This window comes from Haliotis rufescens, unplaced genomic scaffold (genome assembly GCF_023055435.1).
Source record: "Haliotis rufescens isolate VD_foot unplaced genomic scaffold, xgHalRufe1.0.p SCAF_11, whole genome shotgun sequence".
NCBI classification, from domain to species: Eukaryota; Metazoa; Mollusca; class Gastropoda; order Lepetellida; family Haliotidae; genus Haliotis; species Haliotis rufescens.
The window spans coordinates 43006217-43021447 of record NW_025963791.1 but is presented as its reverse complement, the minus strand read 5'-3'; the positions used below and the strand labels follow the sequence as shown (position 1 = coordinate 43021447).

The 15231-nt window shown below is 42.6% G+C and overlaps 1 protein-coding gene across 1 annotated transcript in view; it reads left to right on the top strand.

Annotated features, from left to right (window-relative positions):
- LOC124121087 overlaps positions 1–15231 on the top strand; it is a 175968-nt gene that overhangs the window by 81903 nt on the left and 78834 nt on the right. Inside the window, exons 32-34 of the mRNA XM_048392794.1 lie at positions 9744–9857; positions 10299–10544; positions 12042–12180. Of these exons, the coding sequence (XP_048248751.1) occupies positions 9744–9857; positions 10299–10544; positions 12042–12180 (499 nt within the window). The remainder of the gene's footprint in view (positions 1–9743; positions 9858–10298; positions 10545–12041; positions 12181–15231) is intronic.

Below are 15231 nucleotides of genomic sequence, written 5' to 3'. Positions count from 1 at the left end.
GTGTAGCAGTAAATGAGGTGATGCTCCTGTGTGTCCTATTATCTGCCATTGAATCGCGTGTAGCTATAAACGAGGTGATGCTCCTGTGTGTCCTATTATCTGCCATAGAAACGCGTGTAGCAGTAAATGAGGTGATGCTCCTGTGTGTCCTATTATCTGCCATTGAATCGCGTGTAGCTATAAACGAGGTGATGCTCCTGTGTGTCCTATTATCTGCCATAGAAACGCGTGTAGCAGTAAATGAGGTGATGCTCCTGTGTGTCCTATTATCTGCCATTGAATCGCCTGTAGCTATAAACGAGGTGATGCTCCTGTGTGTCCTATTATCTGCCATAGAAACGCGTGTAGCAGTAAATGAGGTGATGCTCCTGTGTGTCCTATTATCTGCCATTGAATCGCGTGTAGCTATAAACGAGGTGATACTCCTGTGTGTCCTATTATCTGTCATAGAATCGTGTGTAGCAGTAAATGAGGTGATGCTCCTGTGTGTCCTATTATCTGCCATTGAAACGCGTGTAGCTATAAACGAGGTGATACTCCTGTGTGTCCTATTATCTGTCATAGAATCGTGTGTAGCAGTAAATGAGGTGATGCTCCTGTGTGTCCTATTATCTGCCATTGAATCGCGTGTAGCTATAAACGAGGTGATGCTCCAGTGTGTTCTATTATCTGCCACAAATCGTGTGTAGCTATAAACGAGGTGACGCTCCCGTGTGTCCTACTATCTGCCACAGAATAGTGTGTAACTATAAACGAGGTGATGCTCCTGTGTGTTCTATTTTCTGCCACAGAATTGTTTGTAGCTATAAACGAGGTGATGCTCCTGTGTGTTCTATTACCTGCCACATAAATTGTGTGTAGCTATAAACGAGGTGATGCGCCTGTGTGTTCTATTATCTGCCACAGAATTGTGTGTAGCTATAAACGAGGTGATGCTCCTGTGTGTTCTATTATCTGCCACAGAATTGTGTATAGCTATAAACGAGGTGATGCTCCTGTGTGTCCTTTTATATTTGCCATAAAATTGTGTGTACCTATAAACGAGGTGATGCACCTGTGTGTCCTATTATCTGCCACAGAATTGTGTGTAGCTATAAGCCAGGTGATGCTCCTGTGTGTTCTATATCTGCCATAGAAATGTGTGTAGCTATAAACGAGGTGATGCTCCAGTGTGTTCTACTATCTGCCATAGAAATGTGTGTAACTATAAACGAGGTGATGCACCTGTGTGTCCTATTATCTGCCACAGAATTGCGTGTTGCTATAAACGAGGTGATGCACCTGTGTGTTCTATTATTAGCCATAGAAATGTGTGTAGGTATAAACGAGGTGATGCACCTGTGTGTCCTATTATCTGCCATAGAATTTTGTGTTCCTATAAACGAGGGAAGTGATACACCTGTGTGTTCTATTATCTGCCATAGAATAGTGTGTAGCTAAAAAAGGAGGGGAGTGATACACCTGTGTGTTCTATTATCTGCCATAGAATTGTGTGTAGCTATAAACGAGGTGATGCTCCTGTGTGTCCTATTATCTGCCATAGAATTGTGTGTAGCTATAAACGAGGTGATGCACCTGTGTGTCCTATTATCTGCCACAGAATTGTGTGTAGCTATAAACGAGGTGATGCTCCTGTGTGTCCTATTATCTGTCATAGAATCGTGTGTAGCAGTAAATGAGGTGATGCTCCTGTGTGTCCTATTATCTGCCATTGAATCGCGTGTAGCTATAAACGAGGTGATGCTCCTGTGTGTTCTATTATCTGCCATAGAATCGCGTGTAGCAGTAAATGAGATGATGCTCCTGTGTGTCCTATTATCTGCCATTGAATCGCGTGTAGCTATAAACGAGGTGAGGCTCCCGTGTGTCCTACTATCTGCCACAGAATAGTGTGTAACTATAAACGAGGTGATGCTCCTGTGTGTTCTATTTTCTGCCACATAAATTGTGTGTAGCTATAAACGAGGTGATGCTCCTGTGTGTCCTATTATCTGCCACAGAATTGTGTGTAGCTATAAACGAGGTGATGCTCCTGTGTGTTCTATTATCTGCCATAGAATTTGTGTGTAGCTATAAACGAGGGGATGCACCTGTGTGTCCTATTATCTGCCATAGAATCGTGTGTAGCTATAAACGAGGGAGGTGATGCACCTGTGTGTTCTATTATCTGCCATAGAATCGTGTGTAGCTATAAACGAGGGAAGTGATACACCTGTGTGTTCTATTATCTGCCATAGAATCGTGTGTAGCTATAAACGAGGTGATGCACCTGTGTGTCCTACTATCTGCCACAGAATTGTGTGTAACAATAAACGAGATGATGCTCCAGTGTGTTCTATTATCTGACATAGACTCGCGTGTAGCTATAAAATAGGTCGTATGCATGTGTGTTCTATTATATTTGCCATAAAATTGTGTGTAGCTATAAACCAGGTCGTATGCATGTGTGTTCTACTATCTGCCATAGAATCGTGTGCAGCTATACACGAGGTCGTATGCATGTGTGTTCTATTATATCTGCCATAGAATCGTGTGCAGCTATACACCAGGTCGTATGTATGTGTGTTCTATTATATCTGCCATAGAATCGTGTGCAGCTATACACCAGGTCGTATGTATGTGTGTTCTATTATATCTGCCATAGAATCGTGTGTAGCTATAAACGAGGTGATGCACCTGTGTGTCCTACTATCTGCCACAGAATTGTGTGTAACAATAAACGAGATGATGCTCCAGTGTGTTCTATTATCTGACATAGACTCGCGTGTAGCTATAGAATAGGTCGTATGCATGTGTGTTCTATTATATTTGCCACAGAATCGTGTGCAGCTATACACGAGGTCGTATGCATGTGTGTTCTATTATATCTGCCATAGAATCGTGTGCAGCTATACACCAGGTCGTATCTATGTGTGTCCTATTATCTGTCATAGAATCGTGTGTAGCAGCAAATGAGGTGATGTTCCTGTGTGTCCTATTATCTGCCACAGAATTGTGTGTAGCTATAAGCCAGGTGATGCTCCTGTGTGTTCTATATCTGCCATAGAAATGTGTGTAGCTATAAACGAGGTGATGCTCCAGTGTGTCCTACTATCTGCCATAGAAATGTGTGTAGCTATAAACGAGGTGATGCACCTGTGTGTCCTATTATCTGCCACAGAATTGTGTGTAGCTATAAACGAGGTGATGCACCTGTGTGTTCTATTATTAGCCATAGAATTGTGTTGTAGCTATAAACGAGGTGATGCTCCTGTGTGTTCTATATCTGCCATAGAAATGTGTGTAGGTATAAACGAGGTGATGCACCTGTGTGTCCCATTATCTGCCATAGAATTTTGTGTTGCTATAAACGAGGTGATGCACCCGAGTGTTCTATTATCTGCCATAGAATTGTGTGTAGCTATAAACGAGGTGATGCACCTGTGTGTCCTATTATCTGCCATAGAATCGTGTGTAGCTATAAACGAGGGAGGTGATGCACCTGTGTGTTCTATGATCTGCCATAGAATAGTGTGTAGCTATAAACGAGGGAAGTGATACACCTGTGTATTCTATTATCTGCCATAGAATTGTGTGTAGCTATAAACGAGGGAGGTGATGCACCTGTGTGTCCTATTATCTGCCATAGAATCGTGTGTAGCTATAAACGAGGTGATGCACCCGAGTGTTCTATTATAAGCCATAGAATTGTGTGTAGCTATAAACGAGGTGATGCACCTGTGTGTCCTATTATCTGCCATAGAATCGTGTGTAGCAGTAAATGAGGTGATGTTCCTGTGTGTCCTATTATCTGCCACAGAAATGTGTGTAGCTATAAGCCAGGTGATGTTCCTGTGTGTTCTTTATCTGCCATAGAAATGTGTGTAGCTATAAACGAGGTGATGCTCCAGTGTGTCCTACTATCTGCCATAGAAATGTGTGTACCTATAAACGAGGTGATGCTCCTGTGTGTCCTATTATCTGCCACAGAATTGTGTGTAGCTATAAACGAGGGAGGTGCTGCACCTGTGTGTCCTATTATCTGTCATAGAATCGTGTGTAGCAGTAAATGAGGTGATGTTCCTGTGTGTCCTATTATCTGCCACAGAAATGTGTGTAGCTATAAGCCAGGTGATGTTCCTGTGTGTTCTATATCTGCCATAGAAATGTGTGTAGCTATAAACGAGGTGATGCTCCAGTGTGTCCTACTATCTGCCATAGAAATGTGTGTACCTATAAACGAGGTGATGCACCTGTGTGTCCTATTATCTGCCACAGAATTGTGTGTAGCTATAAACGAGGTGATGCACCTGTGTGTTCTATTATTAGCCATAGAATTGTGTTGTAGCTATAAACGAGGTGATGCTCCTGTGTGTCCTATTATCTGCCATAGAATTGTGTGTAGCTATAAACGAGGTGATGCACCTGTGTGTCCTTATATCTGCCACATAATTGTGTGTAGCTATAAACGAGGTGATGCTCCTGTGTGTCCTATTATCTGTCATAGAATCGTGTGTTGCACTAAATGAGGTGATGCTCTTGTGTGTCCTATTATCTGCCATTGAATCGCGTGTAGCTATAAACGAGGTGATGCTCCTGTGTGTTCTATTATCTGCCATAGAATCGCGTGTAGCAGTAAACGAGGTGATGCTCCAGTGTGTCCTATTATCTGCCACAAATCGTGTGTAGCTATAAACGAGGTGATGCTCCCGTGTGTCCTACTATCTGCCACAGAATAGTGTGTAACTATAAACGAGGTGATGCTCCTGTGTGTTCTATTTTCTGCCACAGAATTGTGTGTAGCTATAAACGAGGTGATGCTCCTGTGTGTTCTATTACCTGCCACATAAATTGTGTGTAACTATAAACGAGGTGATGCTCCTGTGTGTTCTATTATCTGCCACAGAATTCTGTGTAGCTATAAACGAGGTGATGCTCCTGTGTGTTCTATTATCTGCCATAGGATTGTGTGTAGCTATAAACGAGGTGATGCACCTGTGTGTCCTATTATCTGCCATAGAATCGTGTGTAGCTATAAACGAGTGAGGTGATGCACCTGTGTGTTCTATTATCTGCCATAGAATCGTGTGTAGCTATAAACGAGGGAAGTGATACACCTGTGTGTTCTATTTTCTGCCATAGAATCGTGTGTAGCTATAAACGAGGTGATGCACCTGTGTGTTCTACTATCTGCCACAGAATTGTGTGTAACAATAAACGAGATGATGCTCCAGTGTGTTCTATTATCTGCCAAAGACTCGCGTGTAGCTATAAAATAGGTCGTATGCATGTGTGTTCTATTATATTTGCCATAAAATTGTGTGTAGCTATAAACCAGGTCGTATGCATGTGTGTTCTACTATCTGCCATAGAATCGTGTGCAGCTATACACGAGGTCGTATGCATGTGTGTTCTATTATATCTGCCATAGAATCGTGTGCAGCTATACACCAGGTCGTATGTATGTGTGTCCTATTATCTGTCATAGAATCGTGTGTAGCAGTAAACGAGGTGATGTTCCTGTGTGTCCTATTATCTGCCATTGAATCGTGTGTAGCTATACACGAGGTGATGCTCCAGTGTGTTCTATTATCTGCCATAGAATCGCGTGTAGCAGTAAACGAGGTGATGCTCCTGTGTGTCCTATTATCTGCCATTGAATCGCGTGTAGCTATAAACGAGGTGATGCTCCAGTGTGTTCTATTATCTGCCACAAATCGTGTGTAGCTATAAACGAGGTGACGCTCCCGTGTGTCCTACTATCTGCCACAAAATAGTGTGTAGCAGTAAATGAGGTGATGTTCCTGTGTGTTCTATTATCTGCCACAATTTGTGTGTAGCTATAAACGAGTTGATGCTCCTGTGTGTTCTATTACCTGCCACATAAATTGTGTGTAGCTATAAACGAGGTGATGCTCCTGTGTGTTCTATTATCTGCCACAGAATTGTGTGTAGCTATAAACGAGGTGATGCTCCTGTGTGTTCTATTATCTGCCACAGAATTGTGTGTAGCTATAAACGAGGTGATGCTCCTGTGTGTCCTATTATCTGCCACAGAATTGTGTGTAACAATAAACGAGATGATGCTCCAGTGTGTTCTATTATCTGCCATTGAATCGCGTGTAGCTATAAAATAGGTTGTATGCATGTGTGTTCTATTATATTTGCCATAAAATTATGTGTAGCTATAAACCAGGTCGTATGCATGTGTGTTCTACTATCTACCATAGAATCGTGTGCAGCTATACACGAGGTCGTATGTATGTGTGTTCTATTATATATGCCATAGAATCGTGTGCAGCTATGAACCAGGTCGTATGTATGTGTGTTCTATTATATCTGCCATAGAATCGTGTGCAGCTATAAACCAGGTCGTATGTATGTGTGTTCTATTATATCTGCCATAGAATCGTGTGCAGCTATACACCAGGTCGTATGTATGTGTGTTCTATTATATTGCCATAGAATCGTGTGCAGCTATACACCAGGTCGTATGTATGTGTGTTCTATTATATCTGCCATAGAATCGTGTGCAGCTATACACCAGGTCGTATGTATGTGTGTTCTATTATATCTGCCATAGAATCGTGTGCAGCTATGAACCAGGTCGTATGTATGTGTGTTCTATTATATCTGCCATAGAATCGTGTGCAGCTATAAACCAGGTCGTATGTATGTGTGTTCTATTATATCTGCCATAGAATCGTGTGCAGCTATACACCAGGTCGTATGTATGTGTGTTCTATTATATTGCCATAGAATCGTGTGCAGCTATACACCAGGTCGTATGTATGTGTGTTCTATTATATCTGCCATAGAATCGTGTGCAGCTATACACCAGGTCGTATGTATGTGTGTTCTATTATATCTGCTATAGAATCGTGTGCAGCTATGAACCAGGTCGTATGTATGTGTGTTCTATTATATCTGCCATAGAATCGTGTGCAGCTATAAACCAGGTCGTATGTATGCGTGTTCTATTATATCTGCCATAGAATCGTGTGCAGCTATACACCAGGTCGTATGTATGTGTGTTCTATTATATTGCCATAGAATCGTGTGCAGCTATACACCAGGTCGTATGTATGTGTGTTCTATTATATCTGCCATAGAATCGTGTGCAGCTATAAACCAGGTCGTATGCATGTGTGTTCTATTATATCTGCCATAGAATCGTGTGTAGCTATAAACAAGGTGATATTTCCTTTTTCATAGAAGCGACTAACCGCTTTCCATGTTCATATGAAATCTCAGCTACAGGTGGAGTCAATTGCAAGATTCATATGTTTATGAATCATTATCAAATAGTGATGATGCAGGTGTGCACGACAAATTATCAAGGATCAAACACTGGCAATAGTAATAGATAATAGGTCCTTAATTAAATAGCAGTGCACTCACGAATGTCACGAATTAAGACACTGTCAAAAATGGCACGTGGTCCATGTGTTGGAAGTCGGCAGGCAGTTAGTGGTTTCACATAGATATTCCGTCCACAAGTAGATAGGACGCATGTCAAGAAGGCCACAAATCGCCTTAAGTACAGCAACTCCTCCAGAAACTGTTATCCCTAGCGGGTTTTCAAGGACAAGGTAGTCACTCTCAGTGTCAACAACAGCAACAACAACAACAACATAGAGACTTAACAGTAATTTACAAAATCTAGAGAAAAAATAGCACATGACATTTTAAGAGCGTTTCGTTCATTTTTTGCAACTTACGATTACCACTGCCAATAACAAAGTGTAATGCACATAACAATCGTAAAAATCTGCTTCAGATCTATGCGAGAAGGTATTTACACTTTGAACCAAATGTATATAGGCACGCTGTTCTTCAATAACGATCTGCAATACTTACATTTCATCTGTTCACCTATTAGTCCCTGGACAAAATATGAATCATTCAGACACTGTACCCTGCATCAATAGTCTCTGGACAATATGCATGGCATCAAACCGCTGGTCCCTGGCACATTCAGCCCCGGACATTATGTGTGGCACTGAAACACTATTCCCTGCAATATTAGTCCCTGGACAATTTATGTGGCACTGAAACACTATTCCCTGCAATATTAGTTCCTGGACAATGTATGCGGCACTAAAACACTGTTTCCTTCAATATTAGTCCCTGGACAATATATGTGGCACGGAAACACTATTCCCTGCAATATTAGTCCCTGCAATATTAGTCCCTGGACAATATATGTGGCACTGAAACACTATCCCTGCAATATTAGTCCCTGGACAATATGTGTGGCACTGAAACACTATTCCCTGTAATATTAGTCCCTGGACAATATATGTGGCACTGAGACAATGTAACCCACAATATTAGTCCCTGGACATTGTATGTGGCACTGAAACACTGTTTCCTGCAATATTAGTCCCTGGACAATATATGTGGCACTGAAACACTATTCCCTGCAATATTAGTTCCTGGGCAATGTATGTGGCACTACAACACTGTTTCCTGCAATGTTAGTCCCTGGACAATATATGTGGCACCGGAACACTATTCCCTGCAATATTAGTTCCTGGGCAATGTATGTGGCACTACAACACTGTTTCCTGCAATGTTAGTCCCTGGACAATATATGTGGCACTGAAACACTATTCCCTGCAATATTAGTCCCTGGACAATATATGTGGCACTGAAACACAATTCCCTGCAATATTAGTCCCTAGACAATATGTGTGGCACTGAAACACTATTCCCTGCAATATTAGTCCCTGGACAATATGTGTGGCACTGAAACACTATTCCCTGTAATATTAGTCCCTGGACAATATATGTGGCACTGAGACAATGTAACCCACAATATTAGTCCCTGGACATTGTATGTGGCACTGAAACACTGTTTCCTGCAATATTAGTCCCTGGACAATTTATGTGGCACGGAAACACTATTCCCTGCAATATTAGTTCCTGGGCAATATATTTGGCACTACAACACTGTTTCCTGCAATGTTAGTCCCTGGACAATATATGTGGCACTGAAACACTATTCCCTGTAATATTAGTCCCTGGACAATATATGTGGCACTGAGACAATGTAACCCACAATATTAGTCCCTGGACATTGTATGTGGCACTGAAACACTGTTTCCTGCAATATTAGTCCCTGGACAATTTATGTGGCACGGAAACACTATTCCCTGCAATATTAGTTCCTGGGCAATATATTTGGCACTACAACACTGTTTCCTGCAATGTTAGTCCCTGGACAATATATGTGGCACTGAAACACTATTCCCTGCAATATTAGTCCCTGGACAATATATGTGGCACTGAAACACAATTCCCTGCAATATTTGTCCCTGGACAATATGTGTGGCACTGTAACACTATTCCCTGCAATATTAGTCCCTGGACAATATGTGTTGCACCGATACACTGTACCCTGACACATTTGTCAATCAAATAGTTGAAATGTACAGTCCAAAATTTATCAAAATTAATTACGTAATATTATATGTGGCACTCGTCTCTATGAAACAATATTTCTAAACACATAAATACGACTGCTTGATTGTTATCAAGTACAAGAAACATATCCTTCATTTACTAAATATGACGCTCTTCCAAACGCCATATCGATTAATCAAACTTGACCTTGACCCTGACTCAGAACCTCTCCTATGTAAATATCACAGTCCTGTCCTTGACGTCTTTGATAGGCATTTTAGAAGTTTAAAGAACGTGAATACATAAAAACGTTGTTAACCAAAAAAAAGTAATTGTTTCTCGCTCTGTATTTCCAGGCTATACCGGGGACAGGTGCGAGTCTGAGATCGACTACTGCAGATCTGACCCCTGTCTGAATGGTGCCACCTGTAAACCCCAACTTGGGGGATTCGACTGCGAATGTACTGCTGGTATGTAGAATTATTTTGAAGTATAATATGTATAAGTCAGTGTTTTATTGTTTGGACTGGGTCTTTACAGGCGACACATGGCCACAGGTTTTCAAACAATACCTGAATGCTGACGTCCACGGAGTCTCGTGTTTGTGTCTGAGAAATCAGAGCTCAGGGCATTTACCATGCTACAAGTCATGGACGATGGACCATACCACATACCACGTACCACATTCAACGGACAATGTAACAATGGTTATTCCACCAGTGTTTAAATGGCATGGTCAGTAAGACCTTTTCTGCAACACCACGACTTCAACCGTGTGACATGATATAACACTGAACCAAACACAAAAATACACATGTTTTTTTACAACGGTAATACAGATGGAGGTGCATGTTAACTTCACAGCTATATATATATATATACAACTGTATAATGACACTTATGTGTTTAAGCCACGGAATGCGAGATGGTAGAGAACCCAGTAAAGTATAACCCTGGCCTTGACAACATCGGATTATTGTCCGACACTACTGTTGCTGCCTGCAGGGCTGAATGTATAAGTAACTCAGCCTGTGTTGCCACGGGGTTTTACACGGACAGAGACTTGTGTGTTTTACTCAATGAAGAACAGGCTGGAATGAAAACTACAACGGGTGCAACTGAGTCATACTATGAAAAGCAATGCGAAAGAAAGCCATGTATGTATCTAACAAGTCTATGTACGAGGGCTGGCTGAAAAGTTCTAAGCCTAAGTGGGATATCTCAATCGGCAAACTTTTGCCACCAACAAGTACAATCATTTTATGAATCATAGACATAAGAACTGCAACTGTAGTGTTATTATTGTCTTTGTACCAGACTATCTTGTGAACCTACCCATTGAAATCACCCGAAATGGACAAAACTGGCTATAGGGCAGTCATCAAGTACCTGCAACTGAAAGGGCTAACTCCAACACAGATACATGCTGACATGGTCTCCACTTTAGGGGATGATGCCCCTTCCTTTTCCACTGTAAAGAAGTGGGCTGCGGAATTCAAGCGTGGCAGAGAGAGCCTTGACGATGACCCGCGTCCAGGAAGGCCTTCAACAGCAACCATTCCGGAAAACATTACCCGGGTGCATGACATGGTAATGGTTGATCGACGATTGACCATTCGACATATTGCAAGTGTTGTGGGCATCTCTCATGAGAGGGTTGAGCGCATTATCACCAACGAGTTGGGAATGATAAAAGTTTCTGCAAGATGGGTGCCAAAGCTCTTGACAGCGGATCAGAAACTTTTCAGATTCCTGACGTCCCATGACAATTTATGCCGTTTTGAAGCAGATCCCAAGGATTTTTTGGCCCGATTTATAACCATGGATGAGACCAGGATTCATCACTTTCAACCACAAACAAAAATTCAGTCTAAACAATGGCAGCATCCGGAATCACCAGGCCCCCAAAAAGCCAAGTCGGTTCCTTCTGCTGGAAAGGTGATGGCTTCAGTCTTTTGGGATTCCAAGGGTATTCTGCTGATTGAAAAAGGCCAGAATATCAATGGAGGATATTATGCTGACCTACTGAGAAAGTTACATGAAGCTATCAAAGCTAAGCGACGGGGATTGCTCACTAAAAGAGTCCTGTTCCACCAAGACAATGCTCCTGTTCACAAATCGGTGGTTGCCATGTCATCGATCCATGATTGTGGCTTCGAACTCATTGACCATCCCCCTTATTCACCCGATTTGGCCCCGTCAGACTTCGACCTGTTTCCCAAAATAAAAAAGGAACCAGCCGGTCGCCATTTTCCTAGTAATGATGACGTAATTTCCGCTGTGAATTACTTTTTTAGGGTGTCTGAAGAAAATTTCTTCTTGACCGGCATCCAGGCCTTGCAGCATCGCTGGCAAAAGTGTGTAAACCTGGAAGGGGACTATGTGGAGAAATAAATGAAAACCATCGACTTGGTACGGGTCTTTCACAGTTACGCTTTGAACTTTTCAGCCAGCCCTCGTATGTACACTGTCCACTTTGATCATGTCTAACACTTGTGCAGGTGTCTCGAAACAATACAATTATAGTGACTTTTTACAAAGAGACCATATGATTATGGGAATTAATTGAAGTGGTATCAGAACAGGTAATAATAAATGACTCTGATTGTAGATATTATAGGAGTGGTTTCATTGTGCCTACACGTTTGTCACAGACTACAATGGTACTTACTGCCAGACGGACCTGAGGAATGACTGTTCAACCAATGACTGCCGTGACGACAGCGTGTGCCGGGATCTGAATGGTACATACGAATGTGTGTGTCCCTCTGGCGGCCAGTACACACAACCACAGTAGGTCTCTTGTAACACAGTTTCTGTTTTAATGAGTTACAGTAATAACCACCAGTTGTTGGTTTACTGAACGGAGCAGCGTGTCACAATAGAGAAATCTACATAAAATTAGCTGTACATCTATCACATATATTGTAACAGGACTGCGTCCGACGCGCACAGACCACAGACGTTACTGTATTCGATGGCCGATATTTATTTGCAGATATTATTAATGTGATTAAAAAACTACCCGGAAACAATCAGGTTTTCAATATAACACATATAAATCAATATACGCGTATCATAAACACAGATAGACACATACAATTCACACGCATGCTGATACACTGAGGTACAGTACACATCATTGTTGTAAATGCACTGGCTAGAATGTATTTATGTACAAATTCATTCCAAAAATATTCTTGTCTCGATATATAATCAAATGCACACACTAGATACTGTATACACAGTTATTTTTACATATACGACATGTAAACGACATGTAAACCTGCCAGGTGTGTGGGCCTGGGTTGATATCACACAAGTGCAAAACTCGTCTGCAGAGGAAATAATAATATATACAGTACATGCAGATATGCCAAGAAGAACAAATACTTTCTATCCTATAAACATGTAAACAAGTAGCTGAACATGACAGAGCAATACTATAAAATGCCACATGCATTCATGCTTTCATTTATTCATTTATGTTTATACATGCTTTCATTAATTGAGGATACGTATTTGGTTGTTTAACTAAATAATAATCACGAATCCACATTCCGTGTATTCGTGTCTGAACACACATATGTCCAATACAGACAATATCTCAGATATTGCAAATACCATTCAATGAATAAAATCCTCAATCAAATAATAAAATCTTAACCTCGGAATTTGATGTAAGTTTCCCCAAAATGATCCCCGTGAATAACACGTGATAAATAGTGATGAATATATACTAGTATATATCTTTATCCTTGGAAAGGTATATGTTGAGTGATCACAGCCCTTCTTCTGTGTCCAGTATACAGCATGGCTCAGTAGACAAAAGGCTTGAGTAGGGAGAGGGCTGAGGCTATTGTATTAGTGCACAGGGTGTGATCGTGACATTCACAAACAAACAATGCAGTAAACATGCTTAGAAAGAGTGCTGCTACTGATAGTTTAGTGTTTAAAGTAGGCTGAGCAATATAATTAGATGACTAAAACTGCATTTAATTATGTACATGAATTATACTTAAAAGGTACAACGCAAGAAATATTCAAAATATGTATCTGCCACAGTATCATGGCAATCTGGTTAATAAACGATATCCCCCACACTGGATTTAATTTCTAAATTTGGAAGAAAGGACAAGCTGATTGGGGAGCTAATGGGTAACTAAGGGGGAACTGATGGGGAAAGTGATGGGCAGACTGAAGAGAGGACTGTTGGGGAACTGGAGGGGGAGGGGGGGTTGTGATTGGGGGAATGAAGGGTGGAACCGATGAGGGGACTGATGAGGGAACTGACGAGGGGACTGACGTGGGAAACGATGAGGGGACTGATGAGGAAACCAATGAGGGGACTGATGAGCGGGACTGAAGGGGGGTACTGACGAGAGAACCAATGAGGGGACTGATGAGGGGACCGATAAGGGGACTGATGAGCGGGACTGAAGGGGGGTACTGACGAGAGAACCAATGAGGGGACTGATGAGGGGACTGACGAGGGAACGGATGAGGGGACTGATGAGGGAACCAATGAGGGGACTGATGAGCGGGACTGAAGGGGGGTACTGACGAGAGAACCAATGAGGGGACTGATGAGGGGACCGATGAGGGGGCTGATGAGCAGGAATGAAGAGGGAACTGAAGAGGGAACCGATGGGCGGACTGATGAGGGGACTGATGAGGGAACCGATGGGTGGACTGATGAGGGGACTGATGAGGGAACCGATGGGTGGAAGGGGGGGGGGGGGGGGGGGGGCTAAAGGAGAAACTGAAGAGGAAAATGAAGGGAAATTGTTTGGGGAACTGAAGCAGAACTGATGTGGGAACAGGTTGGGAAAGAGATTGGGGTACTGAAGTGGGGAACTAATGATGGGAACTGATTGTGGAACTGATGGGGGCCTGATGTGGAACTGAAGGGTGAAGTGAAGGGGAATTGATTGAGGAACTGAAGGAGAAATAATATGGGAACTGAGGGGAGAACTGAGGGGACTGATGAAGGAACTGATGGGGGGACTGAGGGGACTGATGAGGGAGCTGATGGGATACTGATGGAGAACTGAGGGGAGAACTGATTAAGGAACTGATTGAGGAAGTGATGGGGGACAGAAGGGGAAAATGATTTGGGAACTGAAGGGGGAAGTTATGGGGGAACTGATGAGGGGACTGATGTGGAACTGATGGGGGACTGAAGGGGAATTGATTGAGGAACTGAAGGAGAACTGATATTGGAACTGATGAGGGAACTGGTTGGGGAAGAGATGGGGGGATTGAAGGGGTGAACTGATGAAGGAACTGATGGGGGAACTGATTGGGGGAGCTGATTGGGGAACTGATGGAGGAAGAGATTGGGGAACTGAAGTGGGGACCGATGAGGGAACTAATGGGGGAGTTGATGGAGGAACTGATTTGGGAACTGATTGGGAACTGATGGGAGACTGATGCGGGAACTGAAGATGGGACTGATGATGGGACTGAAGGAAGGACTGATGTGGGACCTGAAGTAGGGACCGATTAGGGAACAGATGGGGGAAGTGATGAGGCAAGTAATGTCGGGGAACTGAAGATGGAACTGATGGGGGAACTGATGGAGGAAGTTATGGGGGACAGAATGGGACAATTATTAGGGAACTGAAGGGGGAAGTGATGGGGTACAGAAGGTGGAAGTGATGGGGGACAGATAGGTGACTGTTGGGGGAACTGAAGGGGGAAGTTATGGGGGACTGAAGGGGGAACTGATGAGGGGACTCATGGGTGACTGATGTGGAACTGAAGGGGAAAATGAAGGGGGAACTGATGAGGGGACTCATGTCGAACTGAAGGGGGAACTGATGGGGGACTGAAGGGGAATTG